Below are 25,905 nucleotides of genomic sequence, written 5' to 3'. Positions count from 1 at the left end.
GGAACTTTGCTGGATCCTTGAGCCGAAAGTGAAGCAAGCTCCTACTGCATGCGAAGAAGGGTCGCCTTCAGCTCGGTATTCTCAAACTGGATTTTTGCAAGGACTTCAGCAAAGAAATCAGGATGGCTTGGAGACTCCATTGGCAAGAAGAAAGAAAAAAAGGGGGAAAAAAAAGGCAAAGGTAATCAAACAATCATAACGAGCTAAATCAAAAAATGAAAAAACACAATCTGAATCAAACTGTCAAGACCCCTGACAAGATCAAGACTGGAAAATGCAAAAAGACAAAGAGAAAAGCTAGTGGAAACAAAGAAGAGGCCTTAGACTAGCGTTGATTCAGATTGTGGAAAAATGGAACAAGGCTAACCTATATATACTATAGGTTGATGAAGCTCCACCACTCTTGGATCGAGGATGGCCTAAATATAGCTGAGGTCGAGGAGGCGCCACATCATCATCAGGAATGTGGCTCGAGACTTAGGAATCGGGAAGTGTCTCGAGAGTTAGGAATAGGGAAGTGTCTTGAGAGTCAGGAATAAGGAAGTGTCTCGAGAGTCAGGAATGTGGTTTGCAGGTCAGGAATCCGGCGAGAGTCAAGAATGTGGCAAGAATTGGGGGATTCCTGACATCCGGCTCCACTTTGGGGCCTAGGGATTTTGTGCCTCACACTATTACATTGAAAATTAAATTGAAATAGTATCTTCTACTTTGAAAGAAGAATTGAAAAAGTAGCTATAAGTAAATAATATAGCAAATCTCCACTACAAAAGGTTGAATGTCAATGTTGATTAAGACTTTGCATGTGACATGTGTCATAGTGCTTTCTTCTTTTGCTCCAAGCAATTGGCCACCTCCCATTGGCTAAAAACAAGCATTAGCATTATTATTCATGGTTATTCAAGGCTAGGTGGGTGTTTGAGAAAAACCTAGTGAAGAATCTTGTCAGCTGGAATGTTGCTATTGCAGCAATTGCAAAGGTTGGGGATCTGGAGGAGGCACGGTGATTGTTTGATGGGATGCCTTTTTACAGTCTCATTGTAAGCTCCTGAGAATTTGGACTTCCCGGCAGCCCAGTACTATTCAAACCTAAGGACGTTTAACCCCAAATATCCCAAGACCCTTAACCGATTAGAAAAGGGGGTGCACTTTTGTTCATGGGCCCTTCCCCTCTATATTTGAACCCCATGGATCGTTTCTCGAGTTGTTCCCTTTGGTTGCTTATAATCCACCACACTTCCTTGCAAGTTCACACCCTCGTGAACAGAAGCTAAGAGCCGCAGCTCTCCTGAGAGCCTCGCTCTCTTGACACCCTACCCCTCAGGTCGAGCCCAGCGGGAGCAAATTGAACCAGCTAGATGTCAATCAACATGTGGTGTGATTCCCCTAAGCCAATCAACAGAGTCGGACCCAAGACCGCTCCAGAGACCGAGTTCGAGACAAAGTCCGAGATCCAAATCAAGTCCGAGACTGAGTCCGAGGTCGAGTCCGAAGTCAAGTCCGAGATCGGGTCCGAGATCGAGTCCGAAATCGAGTCCGAGACCGAGTCTGAAGTCGAGTCCAAGATCGAGTCCGAGATCGATTCTGAGACTAAGTCCAAATACTAATACAGCTCAAGGGGTGAAAGCCCAAAGCGTGCGTCTCCCAGGGGGGGGGCTGCAGGGGGTTCCAAAAGTATAGTAGGGATAGTGAGGTCCAGGAACCAGTCTTGAAGGAGCTCTCCAGTGGTTCAATTGATATTTTTAATTGAACTTTGCATAAGTACATAGAGTATACAAAGAAGAACAAAAACCCAGGCGTCTATGCCAATTGTCCTTCTAAAATGTCCAATCGAGCCTTGGACGACCGAACCTCGCCACCAGACTCTTGTTTGGAAGTTTCCTCACTGGAGTCCTCCTCATGCAAGGATTCCTCATCCATAGCCTCTTGTTCGACCGGAGGCTCCAGCTCTGGTGGAGGTTCTGTCTCCGCCTGGGTTCGCTAATGCCCCCCCTATCGTTTGAACGAGAAAGAACTCGAAGAGCTCAAGCGCCAACTAGAGGAGTTGGTGGACAAAGGGTATGTTAGGTTGAGCAAATTGCTGTATGGGGTGCTAGTGTTATTTGTGAAAAAGAAAGATGGATCTATGCGCATGTGCATAGACTACCGGTTGCTCAACAAGTATACAAAGAAGAACAAATACCCTTTGCCTAGGATTGAGGACCTGTTTGATAGGTTAGGAAAGGCAAAATACTTCTCGAGGATTGACCTAAGGTTAGGATACTACCAGATCAAGGTAGCCGAAAAGGATGTCGAAAAGACAACCTGTCGAACGAGGTATGGGGGCTTTGAGTTTCTAGTGATGCCCTTCGGGCTATGCAATGCACCAGCAACATTTTCAGCGCTGATGAACCACATCTTTGTACCCTATCTGGATCACTTCGTGGTCGTCTATATCAACGACATCCTGATCTATAGCGAGACGCTAGAGGAGCATGCCGAACACTTGGCGAAGGTGTTTGAGAAACTAAGGGAACACAAACTGTATGCTAAAGAGAGCAAATGTGACTTTGCTCAACAAGAGGTAAAGTTTCTCGGGCATGTGGTGGGCCAGGACGGGCTCAAGGTGGACCTGGAGAAGGTCCAAGCGATCCAGGAATGGGAGCGACCATCGAATGTACATGAGTTGAGGGCGTCTTTGGGGCTATGCAACTACTATCGAAAGTTTATCAGACACTATTCGAGAGTAGCCCTACCCTTAATAGACCAAACAAGAAAAGGGAAGATGGTATGGACAACGGAATGCGAGGCGGCATTTGTCCACCTCAAAGGGAAGTTGAGGAAGGCTCCCGTATTGGCATTACCAGACTTTGGTAAGAACTTTGAGGTAGAAACGGATGCTTCGGACTTTGCATTAGGCGCAGTTTTGAAGCAAGACAACCATCCAGTAGCGTTCTTCTTGAAGAAGTTGGACAAGGCTCAAAGGAAGTGGCCTGCCCACGAGAAAGAATTGTTTGCGGTGGTCAAGGCGCTCAAGGAGTGGCGACACTACCTTGGGAGACATTCAAGGTTTATACGAACAATGTGGCAACGAAACACTTCTTGTCACAGCCCGACCTGAGAGGGAAATAAGGTCAGTGGGCCAATGCCTTGGCCGAGTTTGATTGCGAGATTCTGTACAAGCCTGGGAAGAGCAACATCGTGGTGGATGCGCTAAGTCGAAAAGCAAGCTTGAGGTTGGCGATATCCAGCGCAACAGCAACTTTCTGGGACGATGTGCAGACAGCATATGAGAAGGATGGTCTAGCACAAGAAGTGTTCCTGAGGAATCTAGAGGCACGGGAAGCTCACCAGAGAGGTGAGCTGCCAAAGGAAGAGAAAACGGGCTATGCGGAACGCCACGGACTCATCTATTACAAGCAAACGAGGGTGTATGTTCCAGAAAGGGAACTAAGGAAGGTAGCCTTAGAAGAGTGTCATGACGGACCTCTTGCGGGACACGGCGGAGTGCCCAAGACGATGGGCTTACTCAAGAGGAAGTACCATTGGCCAGATATGGCTAAGGACGTCCAAGACTATGTAAAGACATGTCCAACATGTCAGCAGGTTAAAGCCGTGACTAAGGCTAGTGGGGGCTTGTTGCAAAGCATCCCAATTCCAGATCGTCCGTGGAAGTGTCTTACGATGGACTTCATCACGGGACTTCCCCCAGGCGAGGGGTTTGATGCGATATTCGTGGTGGTGGACTGATTTTCGAAAATGGCACATTTCATACCCACCACAACGGAGGTGGATGCGTTCCATGCCTTTATATCAGGTTTGCAAACTTGGGCTCGTGGTCAAGTGATGCGGTGGAACCCGACCAACTACAAGGAAGCGTTGGATGCGGCCATCAAGGTGCATTTCAACGATAACCTGCAAAAGGGGAACACGACAGGGTCAGGATCCACGTTTAGCAAAGGGGCCAAACCAAGGGGAACGTTTAGCAGAGGGAAATTCAAGAAGAGTTTCTCTAAGAATGAGTCCTCGGGGTTTCGAAAAGGCAAATCCGGTGGCCAGCGAGCGAGTACGTGGGGGAGTCAAGCGAAAAGAGACAAACACATGAATAAGAAGGTCAAGTCGTATAGCAGCGTGGGAAACAACGTATGCTACAACTGAGGTATGTGATCCAGCCCCTAACTCAAAGTTACTCATTACACGAGCAACTTTGGTAGAGAGTCGTTCGCGACATCTACTAGCCCTCCGAGGAAAGCTCGAAGGTAGCTTTGTTAAGATCCTTATTGACATGGGTGCTTCGGATAATTTTGTGGCTGCAGACATAGTCCGGCAAGCCGGACTAACGGTGCAGCGGATAGGCGAACCAAGGACTATAGAGTTTGTTCAAGGTAGCCAAAGCACCGATGAGGTACTTCGACAAGCGAGAGTCGAAGTAGGGACATGGAAAGTGGACATGGATTTCACCGTGTTGGACATGGCAGGATTTGACGTGATCTTCGGAATGGACTGGTTCAATCAGTTTGTGGTAGCCCTGCATGGACAAGGTAGAAACCTTGTGGTACTAGCGAATGCCCAAGGAAGAAGATCTAGGGTGGAGGCCCAGGATCTAAAGGTAGGGCAAAGCAAGGCCAAAGAATCCTACTTAAACCTGGTGTCCACGAGAGGACAACTCACTAAAGGAACTAAGGCAGCATTTTTGTGCTTACTCTCAGTGAAGAGTGACAAAAAGACAGGAACGGAAGAAGTACCTTTAGTGATCCAACGGGTGTTGGACCAATTCCAGGATACCATGCCGGAGGAGTTACCGGCAGGGTTGCCCCCCGCACGACCAATAGAACATAAGATTGAGCTGGTCGAGGGTGCTGAGGCGGTGGTTTGAGTGCGGGGAAGACCGGAAGAGATCATCTCAGATCGAGATAAGATCTTCATCAGTAGGTTCTGGAGGACTCTCTTGGAACAGTATCGCACCAAGTTGAAAGTCAGCACAGCCTATCACCCACAGACAGGTATGGGGTATTAAATCAAGTTTGTTGGCACTAACACTTCTTGACAGACGGACAAACGGAAAGGGTGAATAGGCAGCTGAAGGATTATTTGCGATACTATGTCTCGGGAGACCAGACCGATTGGGTAAGTCATTTGGGACTTGCGGAAATGTGTTATAACTCACCACATTCGAGTATCGGGATGAGTCCATGGGAAGTCATCAATGGGCGAAACACCGTGGCCTAACGGCCCGGTATGGGTACCTCTACCCCCCCACCTCCATCCCGAAGGGAAGGCCCAAGCCCCTAGGAAGGGCGAGGACCAATGAGCCACAAGGTACTCAAGTGGGGCACCACTCCACATGAGCCAGGAGCACCACAGTCGGTTTCCCTTTCGGGAGTGGGAGCTGCTCTTGAGCACTTCCCTGGGTGGCCCCTCCAGCACCACCCAAGCCCATGCTCACTCCCACCCAAGGCCCCTCGGCCCCAGTCTCAACCTCAAGTTAATTTGGAAGCACCATTGGAGAGTTCCTTCAAGACTGGTTCCTGGACCTCACTATCCCTACTATACTTTTAGAACCCTCTGCAGCCCCCCCCCCCCGAGAGACGCACGCTTTGGGCTTTCACCCCTTGAGCTGTATTAGTATTTGGATTTAGTCTCGGACTCGGTCTTGGACCCGATTTGGATCTCGGACTCTGTCTCGAACTCGGTCTCTCAGTCGGTCTTGGACTTGATCTTCGACTCGGTCATGCTTTCGGGGATCCTTTAGCCTACGACATCTCGGGGAGTCGGTTCCTTACAAATTGTAAGCCACAAATTTTTCCTTTCCAATTTGCCAGCTTACCTCGTCTATCCGGACTCCTATTTGGAAGTTTCCTCACTGGAGTCCTCCTCATGCAAGGATTCCTCATCCATAGCCTCTTGTTCGACCGGAGGCTCCAGCTCTGGCGGAGGTTCTGTCTCCACCTGGGTTCGCTTACGCCCTGCCTTTGCCATCTCCCAGCAATCCGCCTCTATCCTTCGCTAGAACTGAGGAAAAAGCTCCGATACCAAATGTAAGCTCCTGAGAATTTGGACTTCCCGGGAGGTCACCCAGCCCAGTACTATTCAAACCTAAGGACACTTAACCCCAAATATCCCAAGACCCTTAACCGATTAGAAAAGGGGGTGCACTTTTGTTCATGGGCCCTTTCCCTCTATATTTGAACCCCATGGATCGTCTCTCGAGTCGTTCCCTTTGGTTGCTTACACTCATATCATGGATAATTGTGTATGCAGATCACAAAATGGTTGATGAAACAAAAAGTTTGTTTTTTGCGCTAGCACACAGAGATGTCAGCTGCTAGAACATAATGTTGGCCAAAACTAGCATCTGGAGGAAGCCATTGCCCTCTTCAATGAGACGCTAGAGCAAGGTGTTTTGTTATATACAATAATGATATCACTTTTAGCATCAAGAAGTGATTTAGAAAATGTGAAGGATCTATTTTATTTTATGCCATTACGAACTGTAGCCACTTGGAACTCTTTAATTATGGCAAATGCCGAAAATGGGCAAATTGAAAAGGTGGCCATTGTTTTCTTTGAGATGCTCAAATGGGACTGCTGCTCATGGAATAGCCTCCTGGGCACGATCGTAGAGTCTGGGAGGATTGACAATGCAATCATGATGTTTCAGAGAATCCCTTTCAGAGACACAGTTTCATGGAACCTGATGATTGTGGCAATGGGTTCTCATGGCCATATCTGTGAGGTGCAAGCTCTCTTTTTTGTGATGCTGCAAAGAAACACTGTCTTTTGGAGCACAATGATCGGAGCTTACGCACAGTAGGGACTGGCCATGGATGCAAAGATCATGTTTGATTCCATGGAGTCTCACAACACGGTCACATGGAACTCACTCCTGGCAGCCTACCTCGTGAGCAATCCAGTGGGCAATGCTAGAAAAGTGTTTGATTCCATGCCTCATTGAGATATGGTGTCGTGGACGTTGATGATCTCCACCCACACCGCACAGGGCCAGATGCATGCTGTTCAATTTCATGTTGTGATGCATCATGGCAGCGTGGAACGTGATCATCTTTGGCTACGCAAGGAGTGGCAATCTCGATGAGGTGCAGCTCCTCTTTGGTTGGATTCCCCATTGCAATGCCGTGACAATCAATGCCATGGTTACAGCACTCGTGTTTGGTGGCAGGATTGAGCAGGCTAAGCTCCTCTTTGATCGATTCACATTGCACAACTTTGCGATCTCCATGCTCAAGGACTGAGCGAGGCTTATGCCCAGTTTGGGAGGATCAAGGAAGCTAGGGTGCTGTTTGATCGCTTGAGCCCAGAGAATTGGGACTCCAGCGCAATCAGAGTGATCATTGATGCATGTGCTTGGATCATGGATGTCACGGAGGTGTGGCGGATCTTCTCCCAAATCGCCCATCCTAATGCTGCAAGCTACAACACCATGATCACAGCATTGGCCTCAAATGGGCATTTGCACAAGGCAAAGATCCTAGAGAGCAATCACAATCTTCCATACCATGCCAGATCCAAATCTAGTCTCCTGGACAATAGTGATCACTAGCATTGCCCACAATCCTAAATTGCATTGATCAGCGCCGGATCTCTTCCATGAGCTCCAGCAGGAGGGCTGGAACTCCAGTGAAATCTGCTACAGAACACATGCATGTGACACACATTGCTGTGCCTTTCTCCCACCCCAGCCCTATGCAGTTAGCCGCCATTGGACGGCTAAGAGAGAAAAAATCAACACAATTATTCACTAAGACGTGGTTAAAGAAACCTCCCCCCGCCCCCCACCCATTGGACGGCTGTGATTGGCTGGATTGCAGTAGAAATTGCCCAGCAAAAAGCTGGTGGGTTGGCAAGGTGAAGTTTTCAAAAAACTTTAAATCTGAGCCAAAAGACAAATACATTGGCCAAGAGTTTTATGTCACAGAGACTTGGATAAGTTGAAAGCTCTAGTATGAAGAAAGTGTGAAAGAAAGATCTTGCCTCAACTGCCTGTGTGTGTGAGGCGAGTACCAGATGATTGGAATAGCTTAGAGATTTGAGCATCATGGTTTTGTTGCTAGTATTTCTATTACATAAGGAAAAACCAGAAAAGAAAAGAAAACTATTAAATTTAAAGCATAAAAAAGTGAAAACTTTCAATGGGATTCTCAGGAGTAAAGATACCATAAAGTATCCCAAAAATCAAATCAGGAAAAGAACAAAAACAGGAAGAAAAGATGCCAAGAGTTGAAACGTTTGAGAAGAAGATGCCCAACAAAACCTGCACGATTAGCAAGGGTAAATATAATGCTAAAACTGATGCAATGCACCATACTAATCATTGTGTTATGTGATGTTTAGTTTGCATTTGTTTTTCTTTTCCTGCTAGATAACAAAGAAAAAACTTTTGGTGAGATTTTTTTTTCTTCCACAAAATGGAAGCATGATACCTATTCCCAATTGGAGCAAATTATCTTAACTTAGAAGCTGCCTAAACCTTGGGAAAAAAGATATGAACATCACTTTGACAGAATTTAAATGGTATCTTCCATATTTTTACATATTGTACAATGTTATGAGTTTGGTAGTGGTGGAAGCTATAGCTTTCTCCACTGCGATGGTGGCCTTTTCTCAATCACTTCCTTCTGCAACACCAGCGGCAGAAATGCTAAGGTGATGGAGCTTAAATCCTTCATGTGGCTCGTGAGGTGTGGCTCTAGCGTGAGTTTGAGCTCTAGCATCCTTAGTGTTGATGGTGAACACTATTGAGTTTTTGGTGTTGTCCTCACTCTCGCTACCACTGTTGTAGTCTTGGCTGTCCTCAGAGTTTGCATCCCATGCATTGTTCTTGTGGGAGATGGCAGTGTCGCTAAGACAAAAGTGTGCTTGTTTCTCGATCACTTCCTCAGACTTGTGCAAGGCAGTGTGAACCACAAGCTTCTTCTCTTCATCTTTGATCTCCAGGATGTCTTTGAGGAGGAGGAACTAAATAAATGGAAACCTTACTAGCAAAGCAGATCTAAGTTTGGACAGGACAGATGATAGGTGCAGTCAATGGTCAACACATTTGCATGCAACACATGTTGCAAAGCCTTCTTCTCTCACCCCATGCAATTTGGCTACATCCCATTGGCTGAGAGCAAACATCAGCACAATTATTTGCTAGTATATGGTCAAATAAATAACCCCTTTATAGTTACCCCCATCGGACAGCTGCAACTGGTTGGATCCGGCAGCCCAGAAAGTTTGGCAACTCTGCCTTATTGTGATAGATTCTTGTGGTTCTTGGTCCTTATTATAATTCATAGGTTTAGTCTTCGCACTCTAAAGTGTGTTGAGTTTCATTCTTCTTTGCACTGAGTAGTCTCTTTTAATTGAGCAATGGTTGTTGGAGTGGAGCAATACTCAGGCTCAAGGTATAAGCTCTTTGCCTATCAATCTTGACATTATATGCTCAAAAGCTATACATTAGTGTTCTTAACTCTACTAACCTCACATTTATGCTATTTTCTTTTAAATTGTATTTCTATAAAATTCTGAATTTCTCTAGAGCAGCCAGAATTCAACACAACTTTCAACTGTAGTGATTGGCAAAGATCATCTAGCCTTTTGATATCTCAATTATATATCTTTAAGTTTTCAATTCTACTTTTCAAAAGGCACCTCCATTTTCAAAGTTTTCAAGCATTCGTATGCAAAAGAGCTCCTTATTCTTGATTCATATGAGATATTCAAATGATCCAATTGGCTCTTCCCTATGCTCTCAACCATCTCCAACACAGAAATTCTTCATAACTTTCACATGGCGCATCTTATAGTGCAAACTTGAGTGCCCAGATCACAAAATTGCTCTCACAAACTATAAAGATGAATAGTTAAAGTTTGATCAGCTTGTAAAGTTGTAATTGGGATTTTGTAGTGCTTTGCCCAAATATCTTGAAGAAACATAAAATATCACTTCCTCTAACCCATAAATTTCTTTGCATTAAACAGACTTACTATAGCTTAATTTATTAAAGTATAGATATATTGTAATAATTTTTTTACACAAAGAAATTAAAATTTTAGTTTCTGTACTACCATGTCTTTTTTATCAATCAAACACTTTACATTGAATTCATGATCTTTCACTCATATAGTTTTATCCCCACTTAAGTTCATGCTAAGCATGATAAATTTATTATAAACATAATTTTGTGTTTGTTTATGTCCAATAATATCTTTTGTAGAGGTGTAAATGTTAAACACACTACACTGCATCCAGTAAGTATAGACCAAGTTGTTTCTCTAGAGAAAACCTTTAAAAGTGAAAATATTGTAACTTGTTTGTGGAGGTCTCTATTGGGGAAGTGATTGAAGTTATCTTGTAGTTCTCTTGTTGAATTATTATATGGAATGCTATAAGAAAATCTTAATTTTTTATGTCTTTTTTCAATTTTAAGTGTTTCTAATACCCACTCTATTTTTTTTCTTTAAATTTTTTTCTATTTCTTAGAGTCAAATTTATATCCCTTTTATAGCCCACTTTGGTTTGCTTAACCATAGCTATAATATGCTTGGATATTCTACAATATTCTACAATCTAACTGTTGTTATTCATTTAGATTAATTTTATATTTATAATTTATAGATATATTTATAATTTATAAACTTTGTTAAACACTTCCTAGTATATTCTAATTTTTTTGTACCAACTAATGGTTGATAATCAATAAACTTAATTTTGTGTTTATAAATTATAAACATGTTTATAATTATAAAATTTTATTTGAACAATTAAATTTATAAATAGGAATAACACTACTATTAAGCAAATGAAGCATTGCTACATACATTGCACAACAATTTTTTTTATAAATTTATAAATTTATTTTTGTTTTTGTTCTTGCAGAATATAATTGGATATTTTGGTATATTCTACTATCTAACAGTTGATAATTATTTAAATTAATTAATTTTAATAAATTTTAAACATGTTTATAATTTATGAAATTTTCTAATCTTAATTCAATTCTACTTACTTTTTAACTGTAAATAAGTTTAGCTGAGTATTCAATTTATGTCTTGGTTTTGATATTGCATGCTAAACTTGTCATTTTAAATTTTACAAGATATTGAGCTTTATAGATCCAAGATTGATTTTAAGATGATGAGATAGAGGTTTAATTTAGCAAAAGGAGTTGAAAAGTAATTTCACTTGCATTTCCAATTTTTGTAAATTTTAAAATTTAATTGTTGCTGAATGATTTGTGAATAGAGATTTGGTCTTCATGGCTCTATACCTTGGTTAATGATAGTGATGTTCAACTTAATTATTTATGATTAAGTATAAACAATAAAAGGGAACGATTCGAGAGATAATCCATAAAAGTTCAAATATAAAAAATAAGGCCCATGAATAAAAGTGTATCAAATATTCTTTTAACCATTGATTAACTATTTTTTTTAAAAAAAATATTTAATATTGTTTACAATTGCTACTGGAATCTTTTGAACTACAATATATATACCTTATCAACCCAATCCCTCTCACTCCCCCTCCTAGGCACTTGTTCTCTTTCTTGCATGGTGGCACTTCATTCACAAAGAGTTTAAGAGTATTGAGAGAATTGATACAATTATCTAGTTTGATATGGTTAGATTTATATTTAACTGTAAATACGTTGCTTAAATTTTGTAGTGTTTTTTGTTTTTTGAGAGAAAGAATGGTCCTCTTCTCTCTCTTGTTCTTCTTGGCGATTTCTTCCTCCCAGACTCAACCAGCCCCGTTCATTGCTGCCACACCACAGTGAATTCTAGCTGCTGGCCAAGCTCCACTGAGTGGTCCACTCTCAACTCCACCGTAAATGGTCAGCTCCTCCGGCCCGGCCTTCGATCTCCTACGCAACACAAATCCTCGAAATGATATCCCCTGTGACTCTGAGCTCCTAACATAGAAACGGGCAGTGGAATACATCAGGAAATTCCAACATGACACGCATGGCAAAGTCTACTTGAACTTGACGCTCTGCAAGATTCACAAACACTGGCAGGTGTACACAACACATGATATTATGCGGACCTCCAGCATCCTTTGGACTTGATCTTGACATCGTCCTCACAGGTTACACCCATCTCAGACTCAATGCATAATGCCCTGTAATCATCCTCATCGCACCGCATTGCACACACCTCTGTAATGATTTTCATTTTTCATTCACGATAAAAAATTTCCAGTAATGGTTTTCTATATTGGTGACGGGCAGAAATGTAAAGTTAGATTAAGTTCTACGGTTAAGACTTTTACCAATGCTGGCCCTTTTGGGCGATCAGGATTTCCACGGAATCGCGAGGCGTCGAGGTTTGTCGCCGCCTTAGCTACAGCATAGCTCAAGAATCTCCAGCGCCACCACAGAGCGACAGTAAGAAATCTTGGCTATGAAAATTAAATGATTCTCTTCATACCAGTAAGCAGTGGCCAATCACAGTGGAGCTCTTGCAGTACAGTGCAAGCAATGAATTCCGTCTCTCCAAGTGCTGAGCTGATCCAAGGCATGGAAATCGTGATCAGTGGCGATGGATCGACCACAAGAGTGCCATGGATTTCAATCCAGCAGCACAGGATTGAGCCAGGCGCACAGGCGAAGGGAAAATCTGAGGAGTCGATTTCTTCATGATGACGAAGAAATGAGCGACAAAGCTCCCAAGCTTGAGGTCTTTGTTTCGGCTAGGTCAGCATGATAGCGCATGAGGGATCTCATACTTTCACAGGGTTTGGGACTTCGCAGAAAGCAGCCGTGCTTTTTCTCGGGTTACAAACCAGGCACCCCTCCAAGTTGTTTCTCACGGGGTGGAAGGATTTGCTCTGGATTCGAGTTCAGCGCACCACTGAAAGGTCATGTCGTGCTTTGAACTGATCGATCGAACGTTTTTTTTAGCTATTCTTTCATCCAAGCAATTGAATCATCTTTCTTTGATGATCAGTGATGATCAGGGTGGATTCCTTTGAGCTTGTAGTTTGCTCCTCCGATGGAACGGTCAGTTTGTGGGAGTTTCCACTAGTACTTTCAAAACGGTGGTGAAAGTCCACGACATGGATGCTTGGAACAGGCATGTGGTTCTCAAGAACAAACACTTCACTGTCAAATTCCCCAAATTCCCAGTTTGCACTAAAATTCTATACTTCCTCGATACCTAAAGTTTGCAGGTTCATTGTCTTATTTACAGTACTGCTTTATTTACAGTCTCGGTTTAGCTCACATTCTATCGTTGTTATGAGCAGCGTGTGGGATTTGGAAGCTTTCCCAGATCAAAAAGCACAAGTGAAACAATCTCCTCAAGGCTTGCATGAAAGCCTGGTAAAAGTTTTTAGATCAATTTTTTAATATTCCAAAGAGAAGTAAATCTATCTTTTTTCTTCAGGGACAAAGTGACTTAAAAGAAGTTCACTGGCATCCATAGCTACTGGAACAATCGTCTCAACATCTCTCAGCAATTTCAACGTTTTCAAGCCTCCAATCTCTAGAATCTAAAGCTCTTCTAAGGCGATGTTGAGTTTAAGCGGGAGGGGGCCAGTTGGAGAAGGTTTACCGTGAAGGTACCCTGCGATTGCTCTTAGGTACTATAGACGCTGCTCTCAAGCCGTGCTTTCGGAACAGCAATGCGGCTGCTTTTTGTGACAAACCAAGCCATAAGTCTCGTCACCTCATAACAAAGTGGCAAGACCGATTATAAATATTATAGATAATTGGCTCCACACTTACAGTGTCAAGCAGAAGACTGAAGAAATCATTCCTCTTAATGCCTGTCAAATGCGAGGATTGTCCGAAGTACTTAAAACATGAAGTAGCTCTTACCATGGAAAAGATAAAGCCAACTGCCTCACTCTGGACATTTCAGGCTGCAGCTCCAAATAGTCAGTGCCATCTTCCTTCTTATACCCTTGAAACTTGAAGTCCCGAAACCGACACTCTGGGACAATGAAGATGAGGCGGTAGTAAGGTGGCGGCGTACTACCTTGGAGTGAATACCAACGATCGTATTCCTGCACCACCTCCAGGACCGGAGCCCAGAAAATCTTGTGATCCAGAGAGCACGTACATTGGATCATGATATCTGGGACGACGAACGAGTCCAGCGACTTGAACACGGCTGCATACGAGTTGACGAAACAGCCTCTATCAAGGTTTGCCAATCCTACGGATTCCCCCTTGCCGATTACAGCAGAGCCACGCATTTTCTCGTCCTTCGATGGTTTTCCCTCAGCCACTTTAGTGACTTCCCAGCGACGAAGCCTTTTGGTGCTCGATGGCTTTAACTCAAAAACCGGGTGAGGCTTGTCCGGTGTTACCAAATCCTTGATTGTGTAATCACCTCCGCCATCCTGCAGCTTCCTGTGGACGTTTTTCTCGAAAAACTTCCGTGACAATGCGCGGGCCTCAGGAACTCTCTGGCAGAAGTCGAAAAACTCCCTGACTTTCCCATGTCCCAGCCTCTGGAACTTATCAACTACCAAATCCTCTACAAAGAAGGAAGCGAACTTCAACGTAAACTGCAGCACACAGTCCGAAGCAACTGCATTCACACCGAGCTCCCTTTGCAGCCGATAATGGAGAAGGTAATTGGATATGGCATCTGCACCAGATGCTACATCCCTTATCACTGCCTCCCAGCTTGGGGCCCAAGACACCGCCGTTGTCATGAAGTCTTTCAGGCTCTGGCTAGTCTTCCTTTTATCCAACACTTCTCTAGGCAGGCCCCCGCAGTAGTAGAAACGCTCTGCAAGCTCTTCATCCGTGAATCCCAGGTTCAGAGCATCCCTGCACCGCATCAACTCTTCGAGCGTCCATGCTTCCAGGTGAAAAGGCACGCCCACATCCTTTGCAAACTCGTGGTAGCCACTGCGACCTGGAGAGACGCACTGGAGCACAAAACCATCGTGGTCGAGGCCCTTGCAGCCGCCATCCACCACCAGCCAGATTGTTTCGATATCCTCCAACCAAGGGCCGGGGACAACGTAGTCGCTGGAAGCGTGCACAAAGGGGTCCTCGAGCGAGAAGTCAAAGTAGACGAAAACACCGCCCTGGCTCCTCCAGATCACCCGCTTGCCATCCTTGGCTTGCTTGAAGAACCAATAGTGCCCAAAGTAGCTCTTCCCAATCCCGGGTGTTCCTACCAAGTGAAACTGCGATTTCCGAACTTTGAACTCTTCATCCACATCCATGGCATCTCCCTTGGTGTTCCGAACCAGGAAATCCTCGAGAAGGATGTAGTTCGGATGGAGCCACAGTGGAAGCAGCTGCTTGCCCAGGAAACCATTGGGCAGCCTCAGAACATTCCCCGCCACCTCTGCCTCACGAACCTGCTTGCCATACCGCCGGAAGCCCTTCGTATTCATCGACACCTCCATGTCAAAACCCTCGCGCGAAATCTAGCGGTTGTCATTTACTTAGTGTTTAATGTAAATCAACTTATGCATGGAAAGAGCTTCATTAGTCTCATCTTGTGTTGGGATCCTGGAGATAGCTATCGGCCACATTCCCAAGGATGAGTTTTCTCGCTTGTGGCTCGTTAGATCATCCATATATCTTACCGAGATGTGTTTGCAAATTGTTCAAGCATAGGAAATTGGAAAAGCCCATTATAGTATTCTTATATTTAGGAAGTGAGCTCAATATAATTTTTAGTATTTTTTGAAGGATCTTGCATTTATATTTCTCATTAGTGTTTACACATTTTAACGCTTCAATGTTAGCCCATAATCACCAATAAGAATAGCATTTGTAATATCAGACAGAGTTATCAGAAAGTGCTAGATTAAAGCAGCTGGGTTATAGAGGTCTTGCAACACAGAGAGTGTGTGAGACATGGAGGTGATTAATTAAACTAATATATGAGAACAGAGAATCATTAGAATTATTCCCAGCTAAGAAATATAACATGCAATTCAGCTTATTAGGACTCTTTTCCAATAACAAAAAATTAAATATAAAATAATTACTTTGAAGAAAACTTTAAAAATAAACCAGTATTTCATTTAGAAAGAATACAAGCTATACTTAATTAGACAGTGCATAAAACATCTTAAAAACTAAAAGCTTATAATAACTTTAATATTAATTAAAATGAAAAATAATTATAAGAAAACAACAACAGATAACAAAATTATAAACAAGTACAAACAAAAAAAAAAAAAAAGTAAACCAAGCATTGTTGCTTAGCATCAGTAAAACAAATTACTATACATACTCTTAAACAGTGACTCACCTAATCCTCTATCCAATGACTTAATATTGAGTAGTGTTTAACCTTAATTGATATATCATTTAGAATTTATTTATAACTGTAAAGGACAAAAAATGTTTCTAAAATAGTAATTCTAAGGTCATTAATATATGTTTAATAGTAACTTTATTTCTAGGGTTAGTGTGGAACCGCTGCCGGTGGCAAAACTTGGAGGAGATGACCATTTACGGTGGAGTTGAGAGTGGACCAATCGGCGGAGCTTGGGCAGCAGCTGGAGTTCACTGTGGTGGCAATTGCTTGAGTTTGCAAGGAAGAAATATGGAATAACAAGAGAGAGAGGAAGAGAAAGACTCTAACCTTCTGTTCATCCGGCAATTTTGCTGTCTTATATTTTGATCTTTTCTAGATTTTTTTTGTATATATGCATGTGCAAGTGAAAAATGTTATGTACTTAGATGAGAATATTAAGTTTCCTTTTCATATTTCTTGCAGTGAAGATCTTGCAATAGAACTGCGAACATGTGCGATAAAAAGGAATTTAGCATTGGGCAGACAAATCCATGCATATATATGTAATAACAATCTCATAGCACACAGCACTTTCCTTGGAAATCTTTTAGTCGATATGTATGGAAAGTGTGGCAGTCCCAAGGAAGCCATGGCTGCATTTGAAAAAATCGAGCACAAGAACGTCTACTCATGGAACGTCTTGACTGCCGCATTTACCTCCAACGGGCACTTGCTCAAAGCGCGAGAGGTATTTGATCAAAACCCCCACAAGAACCATGTTTCCTGGACCGCGATGGTGGCAGCCTATGTCCAATCCGGTCATATCCACGACGCCAAGGCTATGTTCGATTCAATGCCCGTGAAGACAGTTTCGTCCTGGAACGCGATGATCACGGGCTATGCCGAAACTGGAGATCTCCGATCAGCAAGGGAAATGTTTGATTCGATGCCGCTGCGAGACATAGTCTCCTGGAACGCGATAATCACAGCCTACTCCAGTACCAGTAGCTTTGCTTGCGCAAAATATCTTTTTGATAGAGCTCCAGAGCGCGATCTTGTGACCTGGACAGCGATGCTAGCGGCATTTGCCCGATCGGGGCAAATGCTGGAGGCACAGGATTTCTTCGATAAAATGCCCGACGTGAATTTGGTGGGATGGACGTGTTTGATCGCCGGCTATGCCGACGCTGACCAGGAGCTAGAGGCGATACGAACATTCACCAGGATGGATCAAAGTGGATGCCGCGCGGATCATATGGCGTTTGTCACGGTGATCGACGCTTGCGCCAAGATTGGAGCTCTGGGAGAAGGTACGGCAATCCACGGCGATGTGGCCCATCTGGGCCTGGCCTCGGACGTGGTGCTGGGCACGGCGCTGGTCACCTTGTACGGACGGTGCTCCATGGTTGAGCGAGCGCTCGAAGTCTTTGCTGGGATCGCCCAGAGGAGCGTCGTCTCGTGGTCGGCTATGATCTCGGCCTTGGCGCAGAATAACCGAGGGGAGGACGCGATCAAGTTCTTCCGGGTGATGGAGATCGAAGGCATGCAGCCCAACGAGATCACGCTCGCCAGCGTCTTCGACGCCTGCTCCAGCGTCCCGGATCTCACTCTGGGAAAGCTCCTCCACGCGGAGCTCTCGCCGGAGGAGCTCCACACCAACGTTGTCCTCGCCACCGCCGTGATCACCATGTACGGCAAAGCTGGCGGGCTAGAGCTGGCGAGGCAAGCGTTCGAGAGCTCCCCAGTCGCGAGAACCGACGTTGTCTCGTGGACTTCCATGATCACCGCCTACGCCCGGAACGGATTCCCCGCAACAGCCACGGAGCTCCTCCGAGAGATGCTGCTCCACGGCGTGAGACCAAACGAGATCACGCTCGTCAGCCTTCTCTCCATCTCCAGCCACTCGGGGAAGCTCGGCGATGGATCCGACTACTTCCAGCTGCTGCTCCACGACTTCGGCATCACCCCGGCTCTGGAGCACTACGTCTGTATGGTGGATCTGCTGGGACGCTCGGGCCGGATCAAGGAAGCCGAGGATCTCATCGCCAACATGCCGTTCGAGCCTCACTCGGTGCCGTGGATGGCGCTCCTCAGCTCGTGTAGACTCCATGGCGATACTTCACGCCGGAGGCTGCGAGAGAGAACCGCTAGCGAGCTCGTTAAGCTGTCGAGTCGGGACGACGCTGCTCCATACGCGCTGCTGAACGCTACCAGGTGATTGAAGATCTTGAGTTTCGATTCGATTGCTTATCAATTTTAATTAGATTAAACTATATTGCCCTAAAAACAGGGCATTGGGATATACCCATCTCGGGCATTCTTCCGCGCGGCGGCCATGGCGATGGCGCTCCTTCCAATGTCGCCCTGTCGAGGAGCGATGCGCGAGATTCGTCACGGCATCCACTGCCGCAGGTGTGTGACCGTGGCGGCGTCTTCATCCCAGCCGAGTGTCGCGGCCGATCCACGGCGAGCTGTGGTGAGCAGTGGAGCAGGGGACAAGCTGGAGATTTGCCGCGTCGTGAATGGTATGTGGCAGACAAGCGGAGGCTGGGGAAGAATCGAGTCCAATGCGGCTGTCGACGCCATGCTTCGACATTTCGACGCGGGGCTCAACACTTTCGATCTAGCTGATATTTGTAAGTTTGATTTCTACTCTTTTTCTTAATGGTTTGATCGATTTCTTGTCGCTGTAGATGGACCAGCGGAGGAACTGTATGGCGTCTTCATCAACCGATTGAGGCGTGAGCGAGGCGAGGAGGCAGCGATTCAAGCTAGAGGGTATTTCTGAAGTAGAATTCTCTATTTTCTTGCATGCTTACGAATCCTTTTCATGCAGCTTGACCAAATGGGTGCCTTCTCCCGTGAAGATTACCAGACAGTTTGTTGAGTCGAGCATCGATCGCTCACGAAAGCGAATGGACGTCAAATGCCTCGACATGCTGCAGTTTCATTGGTAGACTCTCTCTGGTAGACCTTGTCAGCTCTTCTGTCGATCTATAAATTCTTCTCGTTTTGTATCTTAGGTGGGAATACTCGAATCCTGGCTATCTGGATGCGCTCAAGCACTTGACGGATCTCAAAGAAGAAGGTACCCTCTTGTGACAGGTGCTCTTTTTAAGATATTGATAGAGCGCTGTAGGGAAGATCAAAACTTTGGCTCTCACGAACTTTGACACGAAGCGATTGGAAATAATTGTCAACAAGGACATCCCGATCGTTTCAAATCAGGTAAGCAACCTCAGGTACTTGGGCTGATGCTCTAAAACAAATATATTTCCAGGTACAGCATTCTCTGGTGGACATGAGACCTCAAAAACACATGAAGGATGTGTGCGAGCAAAGTGATGTAAAGCTTATCACATACGGGACTGTCATGGGAGGGCTGCTCTCGGAAAAGTTTGTCGACGCAAACGTTTCAATACCTTTTGCAGGCCCCGCTCTCGATACACCTTCTCTAAAAAAGTACAAACAGGTATATACATGTTTATCACTTTCTCGAGTATCTTAACTTCGTTAATGCTTAGATGGTGAATGCCTGGGGAGGCTGGGATCTGTTCCAAGAACTCTTAAAAACTTGCCAACAAGTTGCTATGAAGCATGGAGTTTCAATCTCCACTGTTGCTGTGCGCTATATACTCGACCAAGTAAGTAACGGTTGTGCAAGTTCGGTACCTTTTTCTTACGATACTTTTGTGCTGCTAGCCTTGCGTTGCAGGCTCCATGGTTGGTGTGCGACTCGGCATTTCCGAGCACCTAAAAGATTCGGAAGCCATCTTCCAACTCAAGCTAGATGAGGACGACGTGGACAGAATTGGATCAGTGATAAGCAGGGGAAAGGACTTGATGGCCGTCATTGGAGATTGCGGTGATGAGTATAGACGAGCTTAGATTGAGATCAAGTTCGCAATGGGTTAGATGGACTGCCGCCAGTCTGAAGAAAAAGGATTGCTCCTTCTCGACAAACGCCATGAATCCAAAAGAGAGGACAGTCACAACTACGTGAGACTTCTCAAGGCGTACAGGGACAGTAAAGACTTAGTAAAAGGCCGGGTTGTTCACGATCAAATCTCTCGCAGCCAGCACTACAGGGACAGGCTCCTACTTAATCTCCTCGTAGAGATGTATGGGAAGTGTGGCAGCGTAGTCGAAGCACGCAAAGTGTTCGAGAGCATCGACCGCCCCAATGTCTACTCCTGGAACATCATGACCAACGCTTATGCCCAGAATGGGTATCTCTTCCAGGCCAGAAGGATGTTTGACACAATGCCGGAGAGGGACTGCGTTTCCTGGAACTCCATAGTGACAGCGTATGCTCAGGCCGGGTATATGGACGAAGCTTGCTACCTGTTCGAGAAGATGCCAGCCCGGGACCGTGTATCGTGGAACACTCTAATCGCCGCCAATGCTCAAAGTGGTCACTTCAAGGAGGCCTTGGGCTTGTTCAGAAGGATGGACTTGGACGGTGTTGCTCCTGACGAGTTCACTTTCATCAGTGTTCTGGATGCCTGCTCGAGCCTGGTAGATCTGGAAACAGGCCGAATGATCCACGAGAGCGCTGTGGAGACTGGTTACGTTTCAAGCTTAGTGGTGGGAAGCTCCCTTGTCAACATGTATGGAAAGTGTGGTCGAGCGAAGGCCGCGGAATTCATCTTCTGGAAAATGCCTAGGCGCAACATAGTTTCCTGGACTGCGATGATCTCCGCTTACTCGAGCAACGGGCACTGGTCGCAAGCTATCACTCTCTTCAGCAAGATGGATCTGGAAGGCGTCGAGCTGGGCAAGGTGACTTTCGTTGCTGCTCTCGACGCTTGTGGATCGGGTGCGGCTCTCGAGACAGGCAGATTGATCCATAGCAGCATCGAAGATAGAAACGACGTCTCTCAGACCGAGGTGGTGCTGGGAACTTGCATCATCGACATGTACGGAAAATGCAAGAGTCCCAGAGAAGCAAGGCTCGTCTTTGACAAGATGCCCGAGAAGAACGTCATAACTTGGACAGCCATGATCGCCGGCTACGCTCAAAACGGCCACGGCAAGGAAGGAGTGGCCTTGTACCGAGCAATGGACCTCCACGGCGAGCAGCCAAACTTCATAACTTTCGTCAGCGCCCTCGACGCCTGTTCCTTGATTCCATCCATAGCGAGCGGGAGGATCATCCACGAGGGAATCCCGAGTGAGCTGCAGCGATCCAACGTCATCGTCTCGACCGCCATCGTCACCATGTACGCGAGATGCGGCAGCATGGACGACGCCAGGAGAGTCTTCGACTGGATGGAGCAGCGAACAGCAGTCTCGTGGAACGCGATGGTGGCCGGCTACACTCAAAACGGCCGAGGTCTGGAAGCTTTCGAGGTGGCGGAGCTCATGGACGTGGAAGGGATCCCAAAGAACGACATCACTTTCAGCATGCTTCTCGCCGCTTGCAGCCGCTCGGGCCTCGTCAGTAGAGGCCGGGACTACTTCGTGTCGATGATGGAGGATTATGCCATCCAGCCAAACGTGGAACTCTTTTCCAGCATGGTCGACGTTCTAGCTCGGGGAGGAAGACTCTTCGAGGCTCAAGAGCTGGTGACGAGCATGCCGTTTGAGCCGAACGATCTGGCCTGGGCGACGCTGCTAGGAGCCTGTGTGACCTTCCAAGATCCTTGGAGGAGCGAACAGGCGAAAGATCTTTTTCGATCATCAGGTGGTAGCGTTGACCAGCGCGAATGGAGCAGCGTCGTCTCGACTGGACAGCTTCACGAGCTCGCTAGCGGTTCTCCTCCGGCGTGAAGTGCCGCTATGGAGTCTACACAAGCTGAGGAGCGACATCCACAGCACCGACTGAGGCTTGAACAGGATGTTGGCGATGAGATCCTCGGGTTCCTTGATCTGGCCCGAGCGTCCCAGCAGATCCGTCTTATCCATCGCCGAGCTTCCCTGAGTGGCTGGAGATGGAGAGACGCCGTGGAGCAGCATTTCGCAGAGGAGCTCCGTGGCTCTTGCCGGGAATCCATTCCGGGCGTAGGCGGTGGTCCACGAGACAACGTCGGTTCTCGCGACTGGGGAGCTCTCGAACGCTTGCCTCGTCAGCTATAGCCCGCCAGCTTTGCCGTACGTGGTGATCATGGCGGTGGTGAGGACAACGTTGGTGTGGAGTATGGGAAAACACCAGATCACCACATCAGCGATCCTCCACATCCATAGCTAGCTATATAACGATGTAACCGACACGCTATGAAGTTAACTGAGCAAAATTCTTGGGTTGAAAACAATCCAATGGCCAATCCGAACTAGCCCAGAAGACCACTGACAGACGAGGAGGAGAGCTTGCAAGTAGAGCGCTGGATCCGCAAGTGGCGGGATGAGTGCCCTATGTGGCCAGTAGGAAAGACCAGTCTCCACCACCACCTCATTACTAGATCTCTTCTAGATTTTAACAATATTTGAAAAGAGCAACAATGAGGGGTGCTTGGCTCTAATCCACCTCCACCTCATTCCCCACCTCCTGCAAAGCTAAGCTTGATGGTTGGGACAAATTCATGGGAACACAACTCATCCTCCTTGTTAAGGATTGTGGGGGTATCATAGACGGAATAGAGCCTGCACTTCAACCATGGGAGAGTTGCAATCACCTGCTCCAGGTCGAGCTTTGTAGCCAGGGTTAAGAGCAAACAAATGGTAGTGACTGTTACCACTGGTTTTGGTGCATGAATTTATGCTTTATGTTCCACTGTGCTGAGAAAACTGAGCTCCTCCAGTGAGAGTTCCACCATGGAGGAGCTTTCCCAGAGCTGGGATGCTGGTGCAAGTGCATTTTGTAGGGTTGCATTCCTTCGATCTCCAGAACCTAATTGCGTCCTAAGGCCAAGACCATGCTGTAAGCGATTAATTTTTCCATTCTACTTTAGTCACTTAACCACACCTCCGACCACTTGGAGGAGTCTCATTCACAACCTTCATTAGTCCAATTCAGGACTTGGGACTTGCTAGCCCCAAGAATGACATCCATGCCACTCAACACTTGCACTTGGTCCAAGTGCTTCACGTGTCCGGTCCCAAGACCGACACCCAAAGGTACCACTGACATCGCAGCCCGTTACACTAAGGCCATGCCCATTCACCTTTGCTGCACTAGTGGTCCAATACCACTTGCATCACCATCCCGTCTCTCCAAGACTGGGCCATCTGTCCATGAGTGGTCATCCTAGATCCACTCCTTAGCATCCTTAGGATGCCCACAGACCTGGGGAATCGCTTTCCCCAAAGTCCCTTTGTCAGTTCCTACCAAGTCCCTTTCTGCCCCTGGCCGTGTTTGCCAACACTGCCACTAGATCGAGGCCCACAGGCCCGACCACTAAGTCCCATGGTCCTCTGGGACTTCCTCACCACACGATTGTGTCCTTGGTCACTACCCCAGAGGACTGCTCCTCTTCCTTTCCACAATCTAGGCCTTTGGGACAACATTTCGGAACACTGTGGCCTTACACGAGCCACCTGGGTACTCTCCCCGCCTTTCGCCTTTAGGTGCTCTAGCTGTGGGCTTAGAGCGAGGTTCCGTTGAGCCACACCTGGTATCCAAGTAGGTAGTGCCACCCACACTTGGACTGGGAGCATCGGCCAGTCGATCTCCTGGGGGAACTAGAGCCGGCTCTTGAACACTTCACCAAGCTACCCCGCTTGTCGGTCCGTATTCACTCTAGTCTTGGACTTCCCAGTGGTCAGTTCATCACCCAACACTGGGTCTGGCCTCCCTGGGCCAAACTGGCCTTTCCTGGCCAAACTGGCTCCACTACAGTCCTCCCCCTTACTATACTTTTGGAGCTCACCAAACCCCCCAGGGTCTGGGAGATGAACGCTTTGGGCTTTCACCCTCTCAGACTTGAACTCGGACTCAGACTCGGACTCGGACTCGGACTCGGACTTGGACTCAGACTCGGACTCGGACTCAGGCTCGGGCTCGGTCTCAGCCTTGGCCTCGGTCTCGGTCTCGGTCCCAGTCTCGGTCCCGGTCTCGGTCTCGGTCTCGGTCCCAGTCTCGGTCCCGGTCTCGGTCTCGGTCTCGGTCCCGGTCTCGGTCCCGGTCTCGGTCTCGACCTCGGACTCCATCTCGGGCTCCGTCTCGGTCCATCTCGGACTCCATCTCGGACTCCGTCTCGGTCCATCTTGGACTCCATGTCGGGTCCATCTCGGACTCCGTCTCGGTCCACCTCGGACTCCATCTCGGGTCCATCTCGGACTCCATCTCGGACTCCATCTCGGGTCCATCTCGGACTCCATCTCGGTCCACCTCGGACTCCATCTCGGACTCCATATCGGACTCCACTTCGGGTCCATCTCGGACTCCAACTAGGGTCCGTCTCGGACTCCACTTCGAACTCCATATCGGACTCCACTTCGGGTCCATCTCAGACTCCAACTAGGGTCCGTCTCGGACTCCATCTCAGACACTTCCACGTGTCATGTGTTGGTCCTTTTTGGGTCCCTTTTTGGAGCCTCGCTTATTGCTCGCTTCGTGCTTGTTCCTCGAGCACTTTGTTGGGAGTTCCACTCCCGCTCTCGACCTTCCAAGTCGGAGCTTTTAGTCCAAACATGTTACCCTCGTTTGGGCTTTCGCTTCGGCCACTACCATGTGGCACCTTTTCCAACTCCACTTTGGGGCCTAGGGATTTTGTGTCTCACAACTCCACCACCCATAGACGAAGTTCGATGTCCTCATCGAACGGTAAACCATTTTATAAAGTAACATCCGCATGTGTTACCATTTCCATCCTTGGCACCTAGCCAATATTTGTCAATGGTTTGACATTGAAGGCTCACCATGCCTTCTCCATATTCGTCAATGGTTTGACACCAAAGGCTCACCATGCCTTGCCCATCCTCTAAGGAGGATAGTCTTTCCAACTTAGAGACTCACTTGACCACCTAGGGTGGTTTGCTCCTTTTTCTTGGTTCAGTTCTCGCTAAACCCGTTAGAGACACCCTCTCTAACTCAATTCCACTACTCATTCTTGAGTAGTCACAGATTCCATTGATCTACCTTTGCACTTTGGAACATTTACTCTTGACTTTTTGGAGTCAATTTCCTAGGTGTCTCCGACACCTTGCCTTGCACATTTTGTGCAACTCCACTTCCCCTCCTAAGAAGTTAACTCCACTTCCCCTCCTAGGAAGTTCTCTACTCGAGGGCACCCTCATCCTCTTTTCTATTTTTGTGCCACCATTGGCATTACGTTCCATTTATCATTATTTGTGCTAGGGCTGTCCATGGCCCTATCTTTTGGCTACTTAGTTGCTCCCTCACTTGGAGCCTTTCTTTTGCCAAATTGGAGCACTTGGGAATTCATCCTTGGAAGTCCACTTCTTTTTTCACAATCCATTAGCATCAAACACATTAGTGTTCCTTGGCTAATTTTGCCACTTGGATTCTTTCCAATGGATTCCACGGCCCTATCTTGGGCACTCGTCTTTTGCTCCTATCCTTGGATTGTTGCACCATGCAACATATGATCATTACCTCCCTCCTTGAGGTATTCTTTTGGTTCCTTAGGATAGGATCTACTTTGCCCAGACTAGGGTGTTCACCCCTAGTAAGTCTCCCCACTGTTCTAGGCTCTCTTCATAGCCCAACCTTGTGACTCACCCATGGGCCTGTCTCTGGAGACTATTTTTTTGAACTCATAATACCATTGTATTGTAGTAGTTCATTTCCCTTAGGTGTCCTTC

At 46.5% G+C, this 25,905-nt stretch overlaps 3 protein-coding genes across 4 annotated transcripts; 2 read left to right on the top strand and 1 right to left on the bottom strand.

Moving 5' to 3' along the window:
- Positions 1–13,798: 13,798 nt before the first annotated feature.
- Positions 13,799–15,355, bottom strand: LOC9646057. The gene has a single exon (XM_024674960.1). The coding sequence runs from the start codon at positions 15,353–15,355 to the stop codon at positions 13,799–13,801; it is 1,557 nt and encodes a 518-aa protein (XP_024530728.1).
- Positions 15,356–16,816: 1,461 nt separating this feature from the next.
- Positions 16,817–18,418, top strand: LOC9646056 (pentatricopeptide repeat-containing protein At2g35030, mitochondrial). The gene has a single exon (XM_002969969.2). The coding sequence runs from the start codon at positions 16,817–16,819 to the stop codon at positions 18,416–18,418; it is 1,602 nt and encodes a 533-aa protein (XP_002970015.2).
- A 90-nt stretch (positions 18,419–18,508) lies between these two features.
- Positions 18,509–22,466, top strand: LOC9646055 (pentatricopeptide repeat-containing protein At2g13600). Of its 2 annotated transcripts, XM_002969968.2 has the most exons (8): positions 18,509–18,836; positions 18,894–18,978; positions 19,037–19,153; positions 19,224–19,288; positions 19,340–19,428; positions 19,481–19,672; positions 19,725–19,844; positions 19,903–20,198. In XM_002969968.2, exons 1-8 carry the CDS (start codon positions 18,536–18,538, stop codon positions 20,086–20,088), a joined length of 1,155 nt encoding a protein of 384 aa, XP_002970014.2. In that variant the 5' UTR covers positions 18,509–18,535; the 3' UTR covers positions 20,089–20,198. The 2 variants fall into 2 exon arrangements, with proteins under 2 accessions (XP_002970014.2, XP_024530683.1); XM_024674915.1 differs by lacking the exons at positions 18,509–18,836; positions 18,894–18,978; positions 19,037–19,153 and having other exon boundaries at positions 19,230–19,288; positions 19,903–22,466.
- The last annotated feature ends 3,439 nt before the right edge of the window (positions 22,467–25,905 follow it).

Source organism: Selaginella moellendorffii, unplaced genomic scaffold (assembly GCF_000143415.4).
Source record: "Selaginella moellendorffii unplaced genomic scaffold, v1.0 SELMOscaffold_13, whole genome shotgun sequence".
In the NCBI taxonomy this organism is placed as follows: Eukaryota; Viridiplantae; Streptophyta; class Lycopodiopsida; order Selaginellales; family Selaginellaceae; genus Selaginella; species Selaginella moellendorffii.
The sequence above is the reverse complement of the archived record's forward strand: the minus strand, read 5'-3'. Positions and strand labels throughout refer to the sequence as shown.